General features: G+C 38.0%; 1 protein-coding gene across 1 annotated transcript in view; it reads left to right on the top strand.

The window, feature by feature from the left end:
* DNAH6 (dynein axonemal heavy chain 6) overlaps positions 1-22,066 on the top strand; it is a 381,338-nt gene that overhangs the window by 143,738 nt on the left and 215,534 nt on the right. Inside the window, exons 19-21 of the mRNA XM_015112750.3 lie at positions 9,153-9,365; positions 10,323-10,415; positions 11,792-11,911. Coding sequence (XP_014968236.2) covers positions 9,153-9,365; positions 10,323-10,415; positions 11,792-11,911 — 426 coding nt within the window. The remainder of the gene's footprint in view (positions 1-9,152; positions 9,366-10,322; positions 10,416-11,791; positions 11,912-22,066) is intronic.

Raw genomic sequence — 22,066 nt, 5'->3', positions numbered from 1 at the left:
CCTTGTTATTGTGAGGGACGTTTTTGTTTTGCTTTGTTTTTTAATTTCAGTCATTCTAAACAATGGATGGAAGTGTCTTAAAATGGTCATAATTGGCCAGGCACAGTGGCTCACGCCTGTAATCCCAGCACTTTGGGAGGCTGAGGAGATCAAGACCATCCTGGCCAACATGGTGAAACCCCGTCTCTACTAAAAATACAAAAGTTAGCTGGGCATGGTGATGTGTCCCTGTAGTCCTGGCTACTCCGGAGGCTGAGGCAGGAGAATAGCTTGAACCTGGAAGGTGGAGGTTTCAGTGAGCCGAGATCATGCCACTGCACTCCAGCTTGGGTCATAGAATGAGACTCAGTCTCAAAGCCCATCAGACTAACAGCGGATCTCTTGGCAGAAGCCCTACAAGCCAGAAGAGAGTGGGGGCCAATATTCAACATTCTCAAAAAATTTTTCAACCCAGAATTGCATATCCAGGGAAACTAAGCTTCATAAGTGAAGGAGTAATAAAATCCTTTACAGACAAGCAAATGCTGAGAGATTTTGTCACCACCAGGCCTGCCATACAAGAGCTCCTGAAGGAAGCACTGAACATGGAAAGAAGCAACTGGTACCAGTCACTGCAAAAACATGCCAAATTGTAAAGACCAGTGATGCTATGAAGAAAATGCATCAATTCCCGGGGAAAATAACCAACCAACATCATAATGACAGGATCAAATTCACACATAACAATATTAACCTTAAATGTAAATGAGCTAAATGCCCCAATTAAAAGACACACACTGGCAAATTGGATAGTCAAGACATGTCAGTATGCTGTATTCAGGAGACCCATCTCACGTGCAGAGACACACATAGGCTCAAAATAAAGGGATGGAGGAAGATCTACCAAGCAAATGGAAAACAAAAAAAAAGTGGGGGTTGCATCCCAGTCTTTGATAAAACAGACCTTAAACCAAAAAAGATCAAAAGAGACAAAGAAGGCTATTACATAATGGTAAACAGATCAATTTAACAAGAAGAGCTAACTATCGTAAATATATATGTACCCAATACAGGAGCACCCAGATTCATAAAGCAAGTCCTTAGAGACCTAAAAAGAGACTTAGACTCCCACACAATAATAGTGGGAGATTTAACACCCCACTGTCAATATTAGACAGATCAACAAGACAGAGATTAACAAGGAATATCCACGACGTGAACTCAGCTCTGCACCAAGTGGACCTAATAGACATCTACAGAACTCTCCACCCTGAATAAACAGAATGTACATTTTTCTCAGCACCACATCACACTTCTTCTAAAATTGACCACATAATTGAAAGTAAAGCACTCCTCAGCAAATGTAAAAGGGCAGAAATCACAACAAACTGTCTCTCAGACTACAGTGCAATCAAATTAGAACTCTGGATTAAGAAACTCACTCAAAACTGCGCAACTACATGGAAACTGAACAACCTGCTCCTGAATGACTACTGGGTACATAACAAAATGAAGGCAGAAATAAAGATGTTCTTTGAAACCAATGAGAACAAAGATACAACATACCAGAATCTCTGGGTCACATTTAAAGCAGTGTGTAGAGGGAAATTTATAGCACTAAATGCCCACAAGAGGAAGCTGGAAAGATCTAAAATTGACACCCTAACATCACAGTTACAAGAACTTGAGAAGCAAGAGCAAACATATTCAAAAGCTAGCAGAAGGCAAGAAATAACTAAGATCAGAGCAGAACTGAAGGAGATAGAGACACAAAAAAACCTCCAAAAAATCAATGAATCCAGGAGCTGGTTTTTTGAAAAGATCAACAAAATTGATAGACTGCTAGCAAGACTAATAAGAAAAGAGAGAAGAATCAAATAGATGCAATAAAAAATGATAAAGGGGATATCACCACCGACCCCACAGAAATACAAACTACCATCAGAGAATACTATAAACAGAATTGGAAAAAACTACTTTAAAGTTCATATGGAACCAAAAAAGAGTCTGCATTGCCAAGACAATCCTAAGCAAAAAGAACAAAGCTGGAGGCATCATGCTACCTGACTTCAAACTATACTACAAGGCTACAGTAACCAAAACAGCATGGTACTGGTACCAAAACAGAGATACAGACCAATGGAACAGAACAGAGCCCTCAGAAATAATACCACACATCTACAACTATCTCATCTTTGACAAACCTGACAAAAACGAGAAATGGGGAAAGGATTCCCTATTTAATAAATGGTGCTGGGAAAACTGGCTAGCCATATGTAGAAAGCTGAAACTGGATCATTTCCTTACACCTCATACAAAAATTAGTTCAAGATAGATTAAAGACTTAAGTGTTAGACCTAAAACCATAAAAACCCTGGAAGAAAACCTAGGCAATACCATTCAGGACATAGGCATGGGCAAGGACTTCATGACTAAAACACCAAAAGTAATGGCAACAAAAGCCAAAACAGACAAATGGGATCTAAGTAAACTAAGGAGCTTCTGCACGGCAAAAGAAGCTACCATCAGAGTGAACAAGCAACCTACAGAATGAGAGAAAATTTTTGCAATCTACCCATCTGACAAAGGGCTAATATCCAGAATCTACAAAGAACTCAAACAAATTTACAGGAAAAAAAAACAACCCCATCAAAAAGTGGGCAAAGGATATGAACAGATACTTCTCAAAAGAAGACATTTATGCAGCCAACAGACACATGAAAAAATGCTCATCATCACTGTTCATCAGAGAAACACAAATCAAAACCACAATGAGATACCATCTCATGCCAGTTAGAATGGCGATCATTAAAAAGTCAGGAAACAACAGATGCTGGAGAGGATGTGCAGAAATAGGAACGCTTTTACACTGTTGGTGAGAGTGTAAATTAGTTCAACCATTGTGGAAGACATGGAAGACAGTGTGGCGATTCCTCAAGGATCTAGAACTAGAAATATCATTTGACCCAGCAATCCCATTATTGGGTATATATCCAAAGGATTACAAATCATGCTACTATAAAGACACCTGCACATGTATGTTTATTGAGGCACTATTCACAATAGCAAAGACTTGGAACAAGCCCAAATGTCCATCAGTGATAGACTGGATTAAGAAAATGTGGCACATATACACCATGGAATACTATGCAGCCATAAAAAAGGATGCATTGATGTCCTTTGCAGGGACATGGATGAAGCTGGAAACCATCATTCTCAGCTAACTATCACAAAGACAGAAAACCAAATACCACATGTTCTCATTCATAGGTGGGAATTGAACAATGAGAACACTTGGACACAGCACAGGGAATATCACACACCGGGTCCTGTCAGAGTGTGGGGGACTGGGGGATGGATAGCATTAGGAGAAATACCTGATGTAAATGAAGAGTTGATGGGTGCAGCAAACCAACATGGCACATGTATATCTGTGTATCAAATCTGCACGTTATGTACATTTACCCTAGAACTTAAACTATCATAAAAAAAGTCATAATTTGCATTTTTCTAATTACTAATAATGTTGAACATCATCTCATATGCTATTTGTCTTCCATCTATATTATTTGATTAAATGTTCAGATCTTTTGCCCATTTTTATAAATTGGGTTGTTTGGTTATAATTGAGTTTTAAGAGTTTTTCATATATTCTGCATATAAGTTTTTTTTCAAATATGTAACTTGAAAATATTTTTTCCAGTCAATTGCTTGTCTTTTCAGTCCCTGTACAGTGGGATTTTCACAGAGCAAAAAGTTTTAATTTCAATAAACTCTAATTTATACTTGTTTTCTTTTATGGATCAAGCTTTTAGTATAGTATCCAAATACGTTTTTTGAAACTTAAAGTCACACAGATTTGCTCTATGTTCTTCTGTTAGAAGTTTAAAGGTTTTGTTTTCTATGTTTAGATATATGATCTATTTAGAGTTAATTTTTTCATAAAAGATCAGGTATCACGGTGTACTTTTGTACACGTTATATCCAATTAATGCAGCAGCAGTATTTGAAATTATTATTTTTTCTTCAGTCATTATTTCAAAATGACTATCCTCCCCAGACACTATTCTCCATTGACTCACCTTTGCACCTTTACCAAAAGTCAATTGACTGTATTTTTTAGTCTATTTCTGGACTCTGTTCTGTTTCATTGCTCTATAAGTCTATTCTTACATCAATAGCACACTTTCTTAATCATGATAGCTAGTAAGTCTTGAAATCGAGTAGTCTTAATCCTCCAATTTTGTTCTTCCTTTTTACAGTTGTTTTGTCAATTCTAATTCCTTTGCCTTTCCATATCTATTTTATATTTAGCTTCTCAATATCTATAAAACTCTCTTATGGTCCAAAAACATAGTTTTATGATTTCTGTCCTTTTAAATTTTGTAAGGTTTGTTTTATATCCCAGAATATGGTCAATTTTGGTGAATCTTCCATATGCATTGAGAAGAATGTGCATTCCGCTGTTGCTCAGCGATCATTCTACAAGTGTTAATTAGGTAGACTTGCTTGGCGGTGGTGTTCAGATCATCTATACCCTTGCTGATTTTCTGCCTGCTTGTTCTGTTAGTGACTCAGAGAGGAGTGTTGAACTCTCTAACTATGATTGTGGATTTACGTAATTCTCCTTTCCATTCTATCTGTTTATGCATTTATTTTTTAAATATACTTTTATTTTAGAATAGTTTCAGATTCATAGAAAAGTTATAACAATATACCAAGGGTTCCCATATACTCCACATTCTGTTTCTTTTATTAACATGTTACATTAATTAGTATAATACACTTGTCACCACTAATGTACCAATATCAATCCATTATTATTAACTAAAGTCCATGCTTTATCTGAATTGTCTTAGTTTTTACCTAACATCCTTTTCTTTTTCTGTCCCAAGATTTCATCTATAATAAAACATTACATTTGGTTGTCATGTCTTCTTAGGCTCTACTAGACTGTGACAGTTTCTCAAACTGTCCTTGTTTTTCATGACCTTGATCATTTTGAAAAGTGCTAGTCAAGTAGTTTATATAATATCCTTCAATTTGGATTTGTTTGCTGTTTTTCTCATAATTACACTGGAATTATAGATTCTTACAAAGAAGACAAGACAGGTAAAGTATCATTTTCATCGCCTCATATCCAAAATACATGCTGTCAACATGACTTTTCACTGATGGTGTTCAGCTTGACCACATGGTTGAAGTAGCATTTGTCTTAACTGTACAGTTACTACTGCCCTTTCCATACTGTATTCTTTGAAAGGAAGTTACTATGCACAGCCATACTTAAGGGGTGGAAATTTATGTTCCACCTCCTAAAAGCATGGACACCCCAGTAGCGATGAGCATAATTTGTATACAGATTTTCTTTTCTTTTCTTTTCTTTCTTTTTTTTTTTTTTTTTTTTTTTTTTTTTTTGATATGGAGTCTTGCTCTGTCGCCCAGGCTGGAGTGCAGGGGCAGTGTAATCTCTGCTCACTGCAAGCTCCACCTCCCGCATTCACGCCATTCTCCTGCCTCAGCCTCCCGAGTAGCTGGGACTACAGGCGCCCACCACCACGCCCAGCTAATTTTTTGTATTTTTAGTAGAGACGGGGTTTCACCATGTTAGCCAGGATGGTCTCAATCTCCTGACCTTGGGATCCACCCGCCTCGGCCTCCCAAAGTGCTGGGATTACAGATGTGAACCACCTTGCCTGGCCCAGATTTTCATTTTTAATACTATAAGGAATAATAATACTATATTATTATTAATATATTATAATATTATTATACTGTATTATTATTATACTATAATAATATTGTTACTATGATAATACTATAAGGAATCCTTGTAGAAATGTCTGAGTATATGGATGGGTCAGGAAATATGCAAGATGAACCTGGAGCATCTTGAGGTGCTGGAAAGTAAGAAAGGGCTCAAAAAACAAAATGATGAGAGAATATCAAAAGGGCAAGGAAGTCTTAATGGCCAAAGCCATAATAATTTGAGGCAAAAAAAAATGTAGTATTGTATTATAACCCGTTATAAAATAAATATCCACGAATTCATTCTGATATAAATGAGGGTTTGAATGAATGGGTGAATAACTTTATGATGATACTGCCACCTCAAGATAGTGGTGCTTCATTTATTTTGATGTTGTGTTGTTGGATGTGTACACATTTAGTATAGTTACTTCTTTTTGAGGACTTGACCCTTTCATCATTTATAAATTGTCTCTCTTTATCTCTGATAAGATTCCTTGTTCTAACATTTACATTGTCTGAAATGAATATAGCTAGTTCAGCTTTCTTTTAGTGTTTGTGTGACATGGCTTTCTGCATTTTTTACTTTTAACTTGTCTGTGTTTTTATATTTAGAATATATTTATTTAGATAGCATAGAATTGATTCCTATTTTTTTATCCAGTCTGACATTCTTAGTCCCTTAACAGGTGTGTGTAGTCCACTCACATTTAAAAGTCATTATTTATATAGTTGGATTAAATCTACCATCTTGCTAGCTGTTTTATTTATTTTATTTGTTCTTTGTTTCTTTTTTTCTCTTTTTGCGCCTTTTAATTTAATTGCATATTTTATTATTCCATTTTATCTTCTCACTGAAATTATCATTCATACCACTTTTTCAATAATTTTTAGACACAATTTTTTATAAAATTGTTTAAAATTGTTATCCTAAGCTTAAAATATAGATTTATAATTAACCCAAATCAAGTATTTTACTATTTCACATGTACTGTAAAGACCTTATAATAGTACACACCTAATTAATTCCTCCACACATTCTTTGTGCTGATGTTGTTATGTCTATATTTATGTATACTATAAATATAACTTATTTTTACTATTTTTGCTCCAGACAGTTATCTTTTAGAGCAATAAAAATAAGAAAGAAAATGAGTTTCACTTTACCAGTATTCCATTTCCAATGTTCTTCATTGCTTTGTGCGGATCTAAGTTTCTGACTCATAACATGCTCATTCTGCCTAAAGAATATCCTTTAATATTTCTTATCAAGTATGTATGCTAACAATTAATTTCCTCGGTTTTTATTTTGAGGAAGTCTTTATCCTTTAGTTTTGAATGATATTTTCACTGTGTATATAATTCTGAGTCAACAGTTTTTGTTTCTGTTTTTCCTTCAGTAATTTGGAGGTATTCTTTTCTTGTTTGCATGATTTTGGACAAGCAGTCTGCTGTAGTTTTAAGTTTCCATTGTTCTGTAGATAATATGTCTTTTTTTTTTTTTTTTTTTTTTTTTTTTTTTGGTCTGACTACCTTCAAGATTTTCTCTTTATCTTGATTCTCATCAGTTAGGAATAGAGTATGCCTAAGTGTGCATGGGTTATTGTTTACTGTTCAAATTTATTTTGCTTGATGTTCTCTGAGTTTCTTGGATCTGTGATTTGGTGTTCGTTTTTAATTTTGAAAAATTTTGCAGCTGTTATTTTTCAAACATTTCTTCTGATCTGTTTTCTCTCTCTCTTCTCCTTCTATGATTTCTATGGTATGTACTTTAGGCTGTTTGACATTGTCCCACAGGTCTTGGATGCTCCGTTTTGTTTTTATTTTTTCTTTTCCCTCTTTTTTCTGTGTGTCAGTTTCTTGAATTTATACTCATTTATCTTCAAGTTCATTAATTCCTTGGCTGTGTTAAACCCTTTACAGGCATTCTTTATCTCTTATCTCTTTTTTTATTTCTAGCGTTTTTGTTCGATTTGTAATTGTACTTTCCATCTCTCTGTTGACATTTCCCAATTGATTTTGTTTGTTATCTAACTTTTCCTTTAGAACCTTTAACGTATTAATCATAGTTATTTTAAATTATCTACTTCCAACATATGTGTCATTTCTGGATCTGATTATTGTTTTGCCTCTTAGATGTGTGGTTTTTCTTGCCTTTTCATATGCATCTTAATTTTTTGTTTAAAGTCAGGTATCTTATATAGTACAGTAAATACCAAAGCAAATAATATTTATGCTTGGAAATGAGCATGCCTCTTCTTCTACTTGGATTTTTGTGTGACATGTTGCATTAAATCTAATTAGGAATTGAGCTAGGTTTAAGGGTTGATGTTGCTATGGTTACCCTCAGGCACCACAGGCTTCAAATTTTTCTAGTGATACCTTGAATTTAGGATTGGGCTGGTTTACCAAAGGTTATTTTCTCAATTTCTATTTTCCCCTGACCTTGGGTCTTCCCTTTGTGTTGTGCTCACTGAGAATCTGTCACTGGCAGCTTTCCACTCTGTATCCCACTGCTATTTTTACTCAATATTTGTTAACCTGGTGGCGGAGGTGAGAAGGAACATTCCCTCATGTTCTCATAAAACCCTTTATCTTACGAGGCACTCCAGCTCTTGTTCTCAGAATTCCTATCGCAGGTGCTCCTCCCCCTTTTCCAACTGTAGTGCTGAGCCTAGCATTTATTTCTGTCCCTCCCCCAAGGGTAAATTGTTTTTTTTCCATGTTCTATTTCTCCAGTTATAGGAAGATATCATCAATGAGTTATCACTAGTGCCTTAAGGTAGCACAGTTTGTTGCTCTTTTCCCTGTAGATCAAGGGTTTTTTTCCACAAGGGAGCTAAGGCAGATGAATTTTTTGGAGCTACTACAATGGCCACTGTTTCCCTCCCCAAGCCAGCATCATAAGAAAAGCTTTCTCAGGAGTCCTTTCAGTCTTCACTGTCAATCTCTATTGTATTTGTAGGCTCAGAGACTTTCCATTCTCATTCTACCCCACAGTTAATATTTAGCACTCTATTTTTAAAATTTAGCCGAATCTTCTTAATAGTTTGTATGTCATCCCAAGGAATCTGCCCCAGGTAGGAAATTTTTCAGTTGTTGTTTCTCCTTGTGGAGAAACCTGTCAGTATCAATCTCTCTCCAAATTTTGAGTTGGTTCCACCCTGCACTCTTGGTTTTTTTTTCTTTTTTTTAATTATACTTTAAGTTCTAGGGTACATGTGCATAACGTGCAGGTTGGTTACACATGTATACTAATAGGCTCAATTAGAGCCATTAATTTGCAGTCGTCCAGATTTTGCTTTGTGGAAAGAGGGTAAGTGGTGCTCTTTCCAGCTCTCTACATGCATAAATTGAAACCAGAACCTTTGGGTTATATTTTTAAGATAAAAAGCATCATGTCTCTGAGAGTGTTTGCTTTTCAGCTTCCAGTTATCATTGACTTGAGAAACCCGACTTTGAAGGCAAGACATTGGGCAGCTATTGAACAAACAGTTGATGCCACTCTAGTGGATACTGAAATTCCATTAACCTTGGAGAGGCTCTCCGAGTTGCATGTTTTTGACTTTGGTCAAGAAATCCAGGACATATCTGGACAGGCTTCTGGAGAAGCTGCCTTAGAAGCAATTCTTAAAAAGGTAAATCTGTAATATATATTTATCTATATATAATTAGGGAATGTGAAAGTTTTCAGATTCAACATTTGGTGATCTGGATGGATTTTTCAACGTTGCAGCTTTCACTCTCTCATTATCAGTCATCCCTCTGTTGTTTCCTTACAACAGGTATAACTGTTTTCACCTCTAAAAATCTCCTCCTTCTGCTTATCCTATAGCACATAGGAACTTGATGGCCACAAGGTTTGAAATGTGCATGCTTATATAAGAAACCATATCCCAAGAAAGATCTTTTAAACTCAAATAAATTATCTCCAAAACTACCAGAGAAATCTGTTAAATGCTTCAAAAGACATTAAGATTTTCCCAGTTATGATACTATCTCCTTACACTAAAAATATATACACACCTACTAACCCTCTGCATAAAAAGAATTTTTTTTCTGTCAAAGCATATGTGTTAATGTCAATCAAATAAAATTAAGCAAATTAGTGTCATTTATCCAAGAAGAAGATTTTAAGAATTTTAAAGGGCAGGCCGGGAGTGGTGGCTCACGCCTATAATCCCAGCACTTTGGGAGGCTGAGGTGGGCAGATCACGAGGTCAGGCGATCAAGACCATCCTGGCTAACATGGTGAAACCTCATCTCTACTAAAAATAAAAAATTTAAAAAAAAAAATTAGCCAGGTGTGGTGGCGGGTGCCTGTAGTCCCAGCTACTCAGGAGGCTGAGGCAGAAGAATGGTGTGAACTCGGGAGGCGGAGCTTGCAGTGAGCCGAGATTGCGCCACTGCACTCCAGCCTGGGCAACAGAGCGATACTCCTTCTCAAAAAAAAAAAAAAAAAAAAAAGCATTTTAAAGGGCAATAAGGAGGAAAATGGGATAATTATGGAGTTTTTACTTATTTCATTTCACATGCTTTATTGAGTATCTAAGCACACTGAATTCAGATATCCTAAGACTTGAATTATTTCTAAGGTGGAGGACTCTTGGAAAACAACTGAATTTGTCATTCTGCCTCACCGTGACTCCAAAGATGTGTTTATACTGGGCGGCACAGATGACATACAGGTGGGTGACTAGGTTATTGAAAGCTTATGGTAAAGATCCCAGTCACACCTAGTCTTAAATCTTCTGTGAGAGATTATGATGAGGGAATAAAATATGAGAGTCACTTAATAAGAAAAATCTAATTGGGAAAGCAAAATGAATGCAAATAATTAACATGAATGCTTGTACATGAAATATTTAACAAAGCGTTAAAAATTGCATATATATGTAAGAGTTACAACCTGTAGTTGGTAACTATTGAGGAACTTACAAAAACAAGGAGACCAGTTACAGCTGAAGTGATCAGAGCATTCTTCCTAGACCAGTCATAACAAGCTGGATCTTAAATATTAGATGGGATTTAATAGACATAGAAAAAAAATAAAGGGCACTTCAAACCCTGTAAATAAGGCAAAGAAACCTGAATGAGCATTTCATGTTTATAGCACACTAAAAGGCTAAGTTCACTTGAACTTATTGGAATTAGGAGACAATGGCCATACTCTGTCAACCACAGAAGAAAATAAATCTAACTCATGTGTTTGGAATAGTCTTTATCATTTAAAATCTGAAGGCGCATTTGTTTAGCAAAGGGAGCTGGGTCACATAGCCCAACTTAAAAGGCAAAGCCCTGGCCTAATAGGGTGTATCCAGGCCGGAATTAGAGATAAAATAGCTTTTCCAGGTGTAGGTTGAAAGAGCAAGACCAGACATCACTCTGCGCAGGGGATGGGAGAGCAGACTCAAAGAGGTCAGTAAGTTTAGGCTAAATGTAGTGAGGGTTCTACTCTCAAAAGGCTTATTATTAAAATGGACCATTAAATCTTTCAGATTAACAGACACATTTTTTAAAATTCACATGCTTCGTGAGAGATGCTGTTGTATAAAGGGGAGTAGTAGGGGAGGGAGGTAGAGGAGAAACTGTGTATAACCATTCAGAGCTTGATATGAATGAGTTCAGTTCTCTCTTCCTTGAGATAATTGACAGAAAGTGATAATTCATTGGACAGAAGACAGGTAATTTTGCCAGTATATGATATTTTGAGAAACAAAGGCAAGCCCGGGTGATCAAATTGTGTTAAGAAGGTAAAAGTTACCTAATAGTGAGCAGAGAGAGGAGAAGAGCGTCAACTCAAACAAAAACTCGTGCCATTGTTAATTATAGGAACAGCAGAAATTTGGCAATCAGAAGTCCTAGCTGACCTTTGAAAGAACATCGTGGTGCCACAAGGATGTGAATAATGAGGGAAAATTGATGAGTAGGAAACAGTAGGAGGGACTAAGCTATTAATTCAAAGAGTTGACCTTTAAGTAGACACTTGGGATTATGTATCTGAAATAGTACTGAAAGTGCAAATACTTGGTGCTGCATGTGTTTTCTTCCCCTTCCTTTAAAGGTCCTTCTTGATGATAGCACCATCAATGTTGCAACCCTTGCCTCATCACGTTACGTTGGTCCACTGAAAACTCGAGTGGATGAATGGCAAAAACAACTTGCTTTATTTAATCAGACACTGGTGAGTAAGAATGATTTCGATTCATACACTCAGAGAATTGGAGAGTCACAAGGACCTTAGGAATTATTTGTTTCATTATTTAAATACTATATGGTTTTAAAATGTAAGTTTTGGGGCAGAGCAAGATGGCCAAATAGGAACAGCTCCAGTCTCCAACTCCTAGGGCGAATGACACAGAAGACCGATGATTTCTGCATTTTCAACTGAGGTACTGGGTTAATCTCACTAGGGAGTGCCAGACAATCGGTGCTGGTCAGCTGCTGCAGCCCGAACAGCGACAGCTGAAGCAGGGCGAGGCATCGCCTCACCTGGGAAGCGCAAGGGGAAAGGGAATCCCTTTTCCTAGCCAAGGGAACTGAGACACACAACACCTGGAAAATTGGGTAACTCCCACCCCAATACTGCGCTTTAAGCAAACAGGCACACCAGGAGATTATTCCCACACCTGGCCAGGAGGGTCCCACACCCACGGAGCCTCCCTCATTGCTAGCACAGCAGTCTGCGATCACGCGGCAAGGCAGCAGCGAGGCTGGGGTAGGGGCAACAACCATTGCTGAGGCTTAAGTAGGTAAACAAAGCCGCTGGGAAGCTCGAACTGGGTGGAGCTCACAGCAGCTCAAGGAAACCTGCCTGTCTCTGTAGATTCCACCTCTGGGGACAGGGCACAGTAAACAACCACAAAAGCAGCAGAAACCTCTGCAGATGCAAACGACTCTGTCTGACAGCTTTGAAGAGAGCAGTGGATCTCCCAACATGGAGGTTGAGTTCTGAGAAGGGACAGACTGCCTGCTCAAGTGGGTCCCTGACCCCTGAGTAGCCTAACTGGGAGACATCCCCCACTAGGGGCAGTCTGACACCCCACACCTCACAGGGTGGAGTACATCCCTGAGAGGAAGCCTCCAAAGCAAGAATCAGACAGATACAATCGCTGTTCAGCAATATTCTATCTTCTGCAGCCTCTGCTGCTAATACCCAGGCAAACGGGGTCTGGAGTGGACCTCAAGTAATCTCCAACAGACCTGCAGCTGAGGGTCCTGACTGTTAGAAGGAAAACTATCAAATAGGAAGGACACCTACACCAAAACCCCATCAGTACGTCACCATCATCATCAAAGACCAGAGGCAGATAAAACCACAAAGATGGGGAAAAACCAGGGCAGAAAAGCTGGAAATTCAAAAAATAAGAGCGCGTCTCCCCCGGCAAAGGAGCGCAACTCATCGCCAGCAATGGATCAAAGCTTGACAGAGAATGACTTTGACTAGATGAGAGAAGAAGGCTTCAGTCCATCAAACTTCTCAGAGCTAAAGGAGGAATTATGTACCCAGTGCAAAGAAACTAAAAATCTTGAAAAAAAAGTGGAAGAATTGATGGCTAGAGTAATTAATGCAGAGAAGGTCATAAACGGAATGAAAGAGATGAAAACCATGACACGAGAAATACGTGACAAATGCACAAACTTCAGTAACCGACTCGATCAACTGGAAGAAAGAGTATCAGCGATTGAGGATCAAATGAACGAAATGAAGCGAGAAGAGAAACCAAAAGAAAAAAGACGAAGAAGAAATGAACAAAGCCTGCAAGAAGTATGGGATTATGTAAAAAGACCAAATCTACGTCTGATTGGGGTGCCTGAAAGTGAGGGGGAAAATGGAACCAAGTTGGAAAACACTCTTCAGGATATCATCCAGGAGAACTTCCCCAACCTAGTAGGGCAGGCCAACATTCAAATCCAGGAAATATAGAGAATGCCACAAAGATACTCCTCGAGAAGAGCAACTCCAAGACACATAATTGCCAGATTCACCAAAGTTGAAATGAAGGAAAAACTCTTAAGGGCAGCCAGAGAGAAAGGTCGGGTTACCCACAAAGGGAAGCCCATCAGACTAACAGCAGATCTCTCAGCAGAAACTCTACAAGCCAAAAGAGAGTGGGGACCAATATTTAACATTCTTAAAGAAAAGAATTTTAAACCCAGAATTTCATATCCAGCCAAACTAAGTTTCATAAGTGAAGGAGAAATAAAATCCTTTACAGATAAGCAAATGCTGAGAGATTTTGTCACCACTAGGCCTGCCTTACAAGAGACCCTGAAGGAAGCACTAAACATGGAAAGGAACAACCGGTACCAGCCATTGCAAAAACATGCCAAAATGTAAGGCCATTTAGGCTAGGAAGAACTGCATCAACTAACGAGCAAAATAACCAGTTAATATCATAATGGCAGGATCAAGTTCACACATAACAATATTAACCTTAAATGTAAATGGACTAAATGGTCCAATTAAAAGACACAGACTGGCAAACTGGATAAAGAGTCAAGACCCATCAGTCTGCTGTATTCAGGAGACCCATCTCACATGCAGAGACATACATAGGCTCAAAATAAAGGGATGGAGGAAGATTTACCAAGCAAATGGAGAACAAAAAAAAAGCAGGGATTGCAATACTAGTCTCTGATAAAACAGACTTTAAACCATCAAAGATCAAAAGAGACAAAGAAGGCCATTATATAATGGTAAAAGGATCAATTCAACAGGATGAGCTAACTATCCTAAATATATATGCACCCAATACAGGAGCACCCAGATTCATAAAGCAAGTCCTTAGAGACTTACAAAAAGACTTAGACTCCCATACAATAATAATGGGAGACTTCAACACTCCACTGTCAACATTAGACAGATCAACGAGACAGAAAGTTAACAAGGATATCCAGGAATTGAACTCATCTCTGCAGCAAGCAGACCTAATAGACATCTATAGAACTCTCCACCCCAAATCAACAGAATATACATTCTTCTCAGCACCACATCGCACTTATTCCAAAATTGACCACATAATTGGAAGTAAAGCACTCCTCAGCAAATGTATAAGAACAGAAATTGTAACAAACTGTCTCGCAGACCACAGTGCAATCAAACTACAATTCAGGACTAAGAAACTCAATCAAAACCGCTCAACTACATGGAAACTGAACAACCTGCTCCTGAATGACTACTGGGTACATAATGAAATGAAGGCAGAAATAAAGATGTTCTTTGAAACCAATGAAACAAAGACACAACATACCAGAATCTCTGGGACACATTTAAAGCAGTGTGTAGAGGGAAATTTATAGCACTAAATGCCCACAAGAGAAAGGAGGAAAGATCTAAAATTGACACTCTAACATCACAATTAAAAGAACTAGAGAAGCAAGAGCAAACGCATTCAAAAGCTGGCAGAAGGCAAGAAATAACTAAGATCAGAGCCGAACTCAAGGAGATAGAGACACAAAAAACCCTCCAAAAAATCAATGAATCCAGGAGTTGGTTTTTTGAAAAGATCAACAAAATTGACAGACCGCTAGCAAGACTAATAAAGAAGAAAAGAGAGAAGAATCAAATAGACACAATAAAAAATGATAAAGGGGATATCACCACCAACCCCACAGAAATACAAACTACCATTAGAGAATACTATAAACACCTCTATGCAAATAAACTAGAAAATCTAGAAGAAATGGATAATTTCCTGGACACTTACACTCTTCCAAGACTAAACCAGGAAGAAGTTGAATCCCTGAATAGACCAATAGCAGGCTCTGAAATTGAGGCAATAATTAATAGCCTACCAACCAAAAAAAGTCCAGGACCAGATGGATTCACAGCTGAATTCTACCAGAGGTACAAGGAGGAGCTGGTACCATTCCTTCTGAAACTATTCCAATCAATAGAAAAAGAGGGAATCCTCCCTAACTCATTTTATGAGGCCAACATCATCCTGATACCAAAGCCTGGCAGAGACACAACAAAAAAAGAGAATTTTAGACCAATATCCCTGATGAACATCGATGCAAAAATCCTCAATAAAATACTGGCAAACTGGATTCAGCAGCACATCAAAAAGCTTATCCACCATGATCAAGTGGGCTTCATCCCTGGGATGCAAGGCTGGTTCAACATTCACAAATCAATAAACATAATCCAGCATATAAACAGAACCAAAGACAAGAACCACATGATTATCTCAATAGATGCAGAAAAGGCTTTTGACAAAATTCAACAGCCCTTCATGCTACAAACGCTCAATAAATTCGGTATTGATGGAACGTACCTCAAAATCATAAGAGCTATTTATGACAAACCCACAGCCAATATCATACTGAATGGGCAAAAACTGGAAAAATTCCCTTTGAAAACTGGCACAAGACGGGGATGCCCTCTCTCACCACTCCTGTTCAACATAGTGTTGGAAGTTCTGACTAGGGCAATCAGGCAAGAGAAAGAAATCAAGGGTATTCAGTTAGGAAAAGAAGAAGTCAAATTGTCCCTCTTTGCAGATGACATGATTGTATATTTAGAAAATCCCATTGTCTCAGCACAAAATCTCCTTAAGCTGATAAGCAACTTCAGCAAAGTCTCAGGATACAAAATTAATATGCAAAAATCACAAGCATTCGTATACACCAGTAACAGACAAACAGAGAGCCAAATCATGAATGAACTTCCATTCACAATTGCTTCAAAGAGAATAGAATACCTAGGAATCCAACTTACAAGGGATGTAAAGGACCTCTTCAGGGAGAACTACAAACCACTGCTCAGTGAAATAAAAGAGGACACAAACAAATGGAAGAACATGCCATGCTCATGGATAGGAAGAATCAATATCGTGAAAATGGCCATACTGCCCAAGGTTATTTATAGATTCAATGCCATCCCCATCAAGCTACCAATGAGTTTCTTCACAGAATTGGAAAAAACTGCTTTAAAGTTCATATGGAACCAAAAAAGAGCCCGCATCTCCAAGACAATCCTAAGTCAAAAGAACAAAGCTGGAGGCATCACGCTACCTGACTTCAAACTATACTACAAGGCTACAGTAACCAAAACAGCATGGTACTGGTACCAAAACAGAGATATAGACCAATGGAACAGAACAGAGTCCTCAGAAATAATACCACACATCTACAGCCATCTGATCTTTGACAAACCTGAGAGAAACAAGAAATGGGGAAAGGATTTCCTATTTAATAAATTGTGCTGGGAAAATTGGCTAGCCATAAGTAGAAAGCTGAAACTGGATCCTTTCCTTACTCCTTATACGAAAATTAATTCAAGATGGATTAGAGACTTAAATGTTAGACCTAATACCATAAAAACCCTAGAGGAAAACCTAGGTAGTACCATTCAGGACATAGGCATGGGCAAAGACTTCATGTCTAAAACACCAAAAGCAACGGCAGCAAAAGCCAAAATTGACAAATGGGATCTAATTAAACTAAAGAGCTTCTGCACAGCAAAAGAAACTACCATCAGAGTGAACAGGCAACCTACAGAATGGGAGAAAATTTTTGCAATCTACTCATCTGAGAAAGGGCTAATATCCAGAACCTACAAAGAACTCAAACACATTTACAAGAAAAAAAGAAACAACCCCATCAAAAAGTGGGCAAAGGATATGAACAGACATTTCTCAAAAGAAGACATTCATACAGCCAACAGACACATGAAAAAGTGCTCATCATCACTGGCCATCAGAGAAATGCAAATCAAAACCACAATGAGATACCATCTCACACCAGTTAGAATGGCGATCATTAAAAAGTCAGGAAACAACAGGTGCTGGAGAGGATGTGGAGAAATAGGAACACTTTTACACTGTTGGTGGGATTGTAAACTAGTTCAACCATTATGGAAAACAGTATGGCGATTCCTCAAGGATCTAGAACTAGATGTACCATATGACCCAGCCATCCCATTACTGGGTATATACCCAAAGGATTATAAATCATGCTGCTATAAAGACACATGCACACGTATGTTTATTGCGGCACTATTCACAATAGCAAAGACTTAGAATCAACCCAAATGTCCATCAGTGACAGACTGGATTAAGAAAATGTGGCACATATACACCATGGAATACTATGCAGCCATAAAAAAGGATGAATTTGTGTCCTTCGTAGGGACATGGATGCAGCTGGAAACCATCATTCTTAGCAAACTATCGCAAGAACAGAAAACCAAACACCGCATGTTCTCACTCATAGGTGGGAACTGAACAATGAGATCACTTGGACTCTGGAAGGGGAACATCACACACCGGGGCCTATCATGGGGAGGGGGGAGGGGGGAGGGAATGCATTGGGAGTTATACCTGATGTAAATGACGACTTGATGGTTGCTGACGAGTTGATGGGTGCAGCACGGCAACATGGCACGAGTATACATATGTAACAAACCTGCACATTATGCGCATGTACCCTAGAACTTAAAGTATAATAATAATTTTAAAAAAAGAAATAAAATGTAAGTTTTAATTGTGGACATGTTATTGTGTTTAGAATGTAAGGGAAATGCACAGGTATTGAGCTCTTCTTTACATAATTATACAGCTTAATGATTTTACCATCGCCCTTGCATAGGTATACTTCAATCATATTGTAGATTTGGTTCCAAACCACCATGATAACCCAAACGTTGCAATAAAGAAATTTTGCCATATGAATTTTTTTGTTTCAAAGAACATATAAAAGTTATGTTGAATTGGGAATACATGGACACAAAGATAGAAACAATAGCCACTGGAGACTACTAAAGAGGGGAGAGAGGAAGGGTGCAAGGGTGGAAAAACTACCTATTGGATACTATGCTCACTCTCTGAATGACAAGATCATTCATACCTCAAACCTCGGCATTACACAGCATACCCATTTAACAAACCTGCACATGTAACCCCTGAATCTAAAATATAAGTTGAAATTATTTTTTAAAAAGTTATGTTTATACTGTACTGTAGTCCATTAAGTGTGCAATACTATATTGCTAAAAAATGCTAATGATTATCTGAGCCTTCAGTGACTCATCATCTTTTGGCTGGTGGAAGATCTTGCCTCAATGTTGATGGGTGGCTGCTGAAGGTTGGGGGTGCTGTGGCAATTTCCTAAAATAAGACAACAATGAAGTTTGCCACATTCATCGACTCTTCCTTCTATTAAAAAAAAAATCTTTGTAGCATGTAATATTTTATAGCATTTTACCCATGACAGAACTTCTTTCAAAATTGGAGTCAGTGTTCTCAAGCCCTACTTCTGCTTTATCAGCTATGTTTATGTAATATCCTAAATCCTTTGTTGTCATTTCAACAATGTTTATAGCATTTTCCCCAGGAGTAGATTCCATCTCAAGAAACCACTTTCTTTGCTCATCCATAAGAAGTGAGTCCTCATCTGTTCAAATTTTATCATGAGATTGCAGCAATTCAGTTACATCTTCAGGCTCCACTTCTAATTCTAGTTCTCCTGCTATTTCCACCACATCTGCTGTTGTTTCCTCCACTGAAGTCTTGAATCCCTCAAAGTCACCTATGAGGGTTGGGGTCAACTTCTTCCAAACTCCTATTAGTGTTGATATTTTGACCTCCTCCCATGAATGACAAATATTTTCAGTGGCATCTAGAATGGTGACTCCTTTCCAGAGGGTTTTTTAATTCACTTTTCCCAGATCTATCAGAGGAATTACTATCTGTGGCAGATATAGCCTTACAAAATGTATTTCTTAAATAATAAGATTTTCAAATTGAAAGTACTCCTTAATCCATGGGCTGCAGAATGGATGTTGTGTTAGCAGGCGTGAAAACAATGTAAATCTCCTTGTACATCTTCGTAAGAGCTCTTGGGTTACCAGGTCCATTGTCAATGAACAGTAGTATTTTGAAAGAAGCCTTTTCTTCTGAGCAGTAGGTCTCAACAGTAGGCTTAAAATATTCAGTAAATCATGCTGTAAACAGATGTGCTGTCACACAGGCTTTGTTGTTTCATTTTTAGAGCACAGGCAGAGTAGATTTGGCATAATTCTTAAGGGCCTTGAGATTTTTTGAATGGTAAATGAGCATTGGTTTTAACTCAAAGTCACCAGCTGCATTTATCCCTAACATGAGTCAGCCTGTCCTTTGAATCTTTGAAGCCAGGCATTGACTTATCTTCATTAGCTATAAAAGTCCTACATGGCATCTTCTAATAGAAGGCTATTTTGTCTTCATTGAAAACCTGTTGTTGAGAGTAGCCACCTTCATCAATGATCTTAGCTAAATCCTCTGGATAACTTGCTGCAGCTTCATCAGCACTTGCTGCTTCACCTTGCACTTTTATGTTACAGCGATAACTTCTTTCACTCTCATGAATCAACCTCTGCTACCTTCAAACTTTACTTCCACAGCTTCCTCACCTCTCTTAGCCTTTTTAAAATTGAAAACAGTTAGAGTCTTGCCTCAGACTAGGCTTTAGCTTAAGGGAATGTTATGGTTGGTTTGATCTTCTATTCAAACCACTCAAACTTTCTCCAAATCAGAAATAGGGTTTTGGCTTTTTATCATTTGTGTCTTCACTGAAGTTGCATTTTTAATTTCCTTCAAGAACTTTTCCTTTGCATTCACAACTGTCTTAATTGTTCCGTGCAAGAGGCTAAGCCTTTGGCCTATCTTGGCTTTTGACATGCCTTCTTAACTAAGTTTAATCATTTCTAACTTTTGATTTAAATTGAGAGACATGTGACTGTTCCTTTCACTTGGACACTTAAAGGCCATTGTAGTGTTATTAATTGGCCTAATTTCAATATTGTTGTGTCTCAGGGAATGACAGGGGGCAGTGAGGAGAAGAAATGAGATAGGGGAACAGGGGAACAGCCAGTCAGTGGAGCAGACAGAACATAGATAATACTTATCAATTAAGTTTGCCATCTTATATAAGCATGGTTCATGGCACCCCAAAACAATTATAATCATAACATCAAAGATTACTGATCACAGATCACCATAACAGATATAATAATAATAATGTTTAATAATAATATTTTTAATATTGCAAGAATTATCAAAATGTGACCCAGAGACAGAGTAAGCACATGTTGTTGGGAAAATGGCATGAATTAACTTTTTGATGCAGGGTTCCCACAAAACTTCAATTTATAAAAACTGCAGTATCTGCAAAGTGCAGTAAAGTGAAGCACAATAAAACAAAGCATGCCTGTATTATCATTTTGCTGTGAAACAAATACTACAAACTTAAGCAATACCTTTGTTATCTCACAGTTTCTGTGGCTCAGGAGTTCAGGCATGGTTTAACTGAGGCCTCTTGCTCAGGGTCTAACAAGGTTGCAATTAAGATGTCAGCCAGACTGGGTTCTCATCAGAAGTTTAACCGAGGAATGATCCACTTCCAAGCTCACTCAGTTGTTGGCAGAATTAATTTTCTGGGAATTCTTGGGCTAAGGGCTTCAATCTCTTGCTGGCTCTCAGCTGGAGGCCATCCTCAGCTCCTAGATGTTGCCCACATTTTTTTCTTTATGTGACCATGACCATTGGCTGCATCAATCTAGCAAGGAAGAAAAAGATCCTAGCAAGATGACTATTACAGTCTTATATAACATAAACACAATTATGTACATTCTGTTACCTTTGCCACATCCCATATGCCTGGGAACAAGTCACAGATGGCACCCACACTCAAGGGGAGAGGATTACACAGGAATGTGAATGCCACATCTTGGGGGCCACCTTATGAGTCTTGCTACAACGACTTTATATTTACTGGAAGAATGCTCATTGTTGCTTGAAGTCTCCTTGGAATCTCTCCTTGTGGTGCACATGCCCTTTTGATTTTTTTCCACCTTTGATTGTCCCATAGCAAAACAAAAAACCCACTTACACTAATCTCACTTTGTTCCCATCCAATCTCTTTCTTAGACTTCAGATATTTAGCTTGACTTAATTATGTTTAGGTTTCTAGACATTCTAATATGAGAAGTTATCTATGAAATAATAAAGGCAGTAAGAGGGAAAAGATAACTTGTGCCAACTTTGTTTCAAAGAGAACTTTCTCAGAAATTCATCTTCTTCAACCAACCACATTGTCTGAGTCCTGTCCAGCCCTCCTGGACTGATGGCTGAGCCCTGTGAAGGGAGGGACTACAGATCAAAGTCAAAGGGGACATTTTCATAGAAGGTCCCTGAAAGAAACCTAAGCTGAATAGTGAAGACCCCCCAGAGAATGAATTACTCGGAAAGTGTGAGACCTAAGACAAACCAGGAAGTGGTTGTGACATTTGGGCTTACTCTCAAACCTAGAGTGAGAAGTGAGGAACTCTTTCATGGATTTTGGGCGCACACATGCA

Source organism: Macaca mulatta, chromosome 13 (assembly GCF_049350105.2).
Source record: "Macaca mulatta isolate MMU2019108-1 chromosome 13, T2T-MMU8v2.0, whole genome shotgun sequence".
Taxonomy (NCBI): domain Eukaryota; kingdom Metazoa; phylum Chordata; class Mammalia; order Primates; family Cercopithecidae; genus Macaca; species Macaca mulatta.
This window is presented reverse-complemented; position numbering and strand designations above follow the sequence as displayed.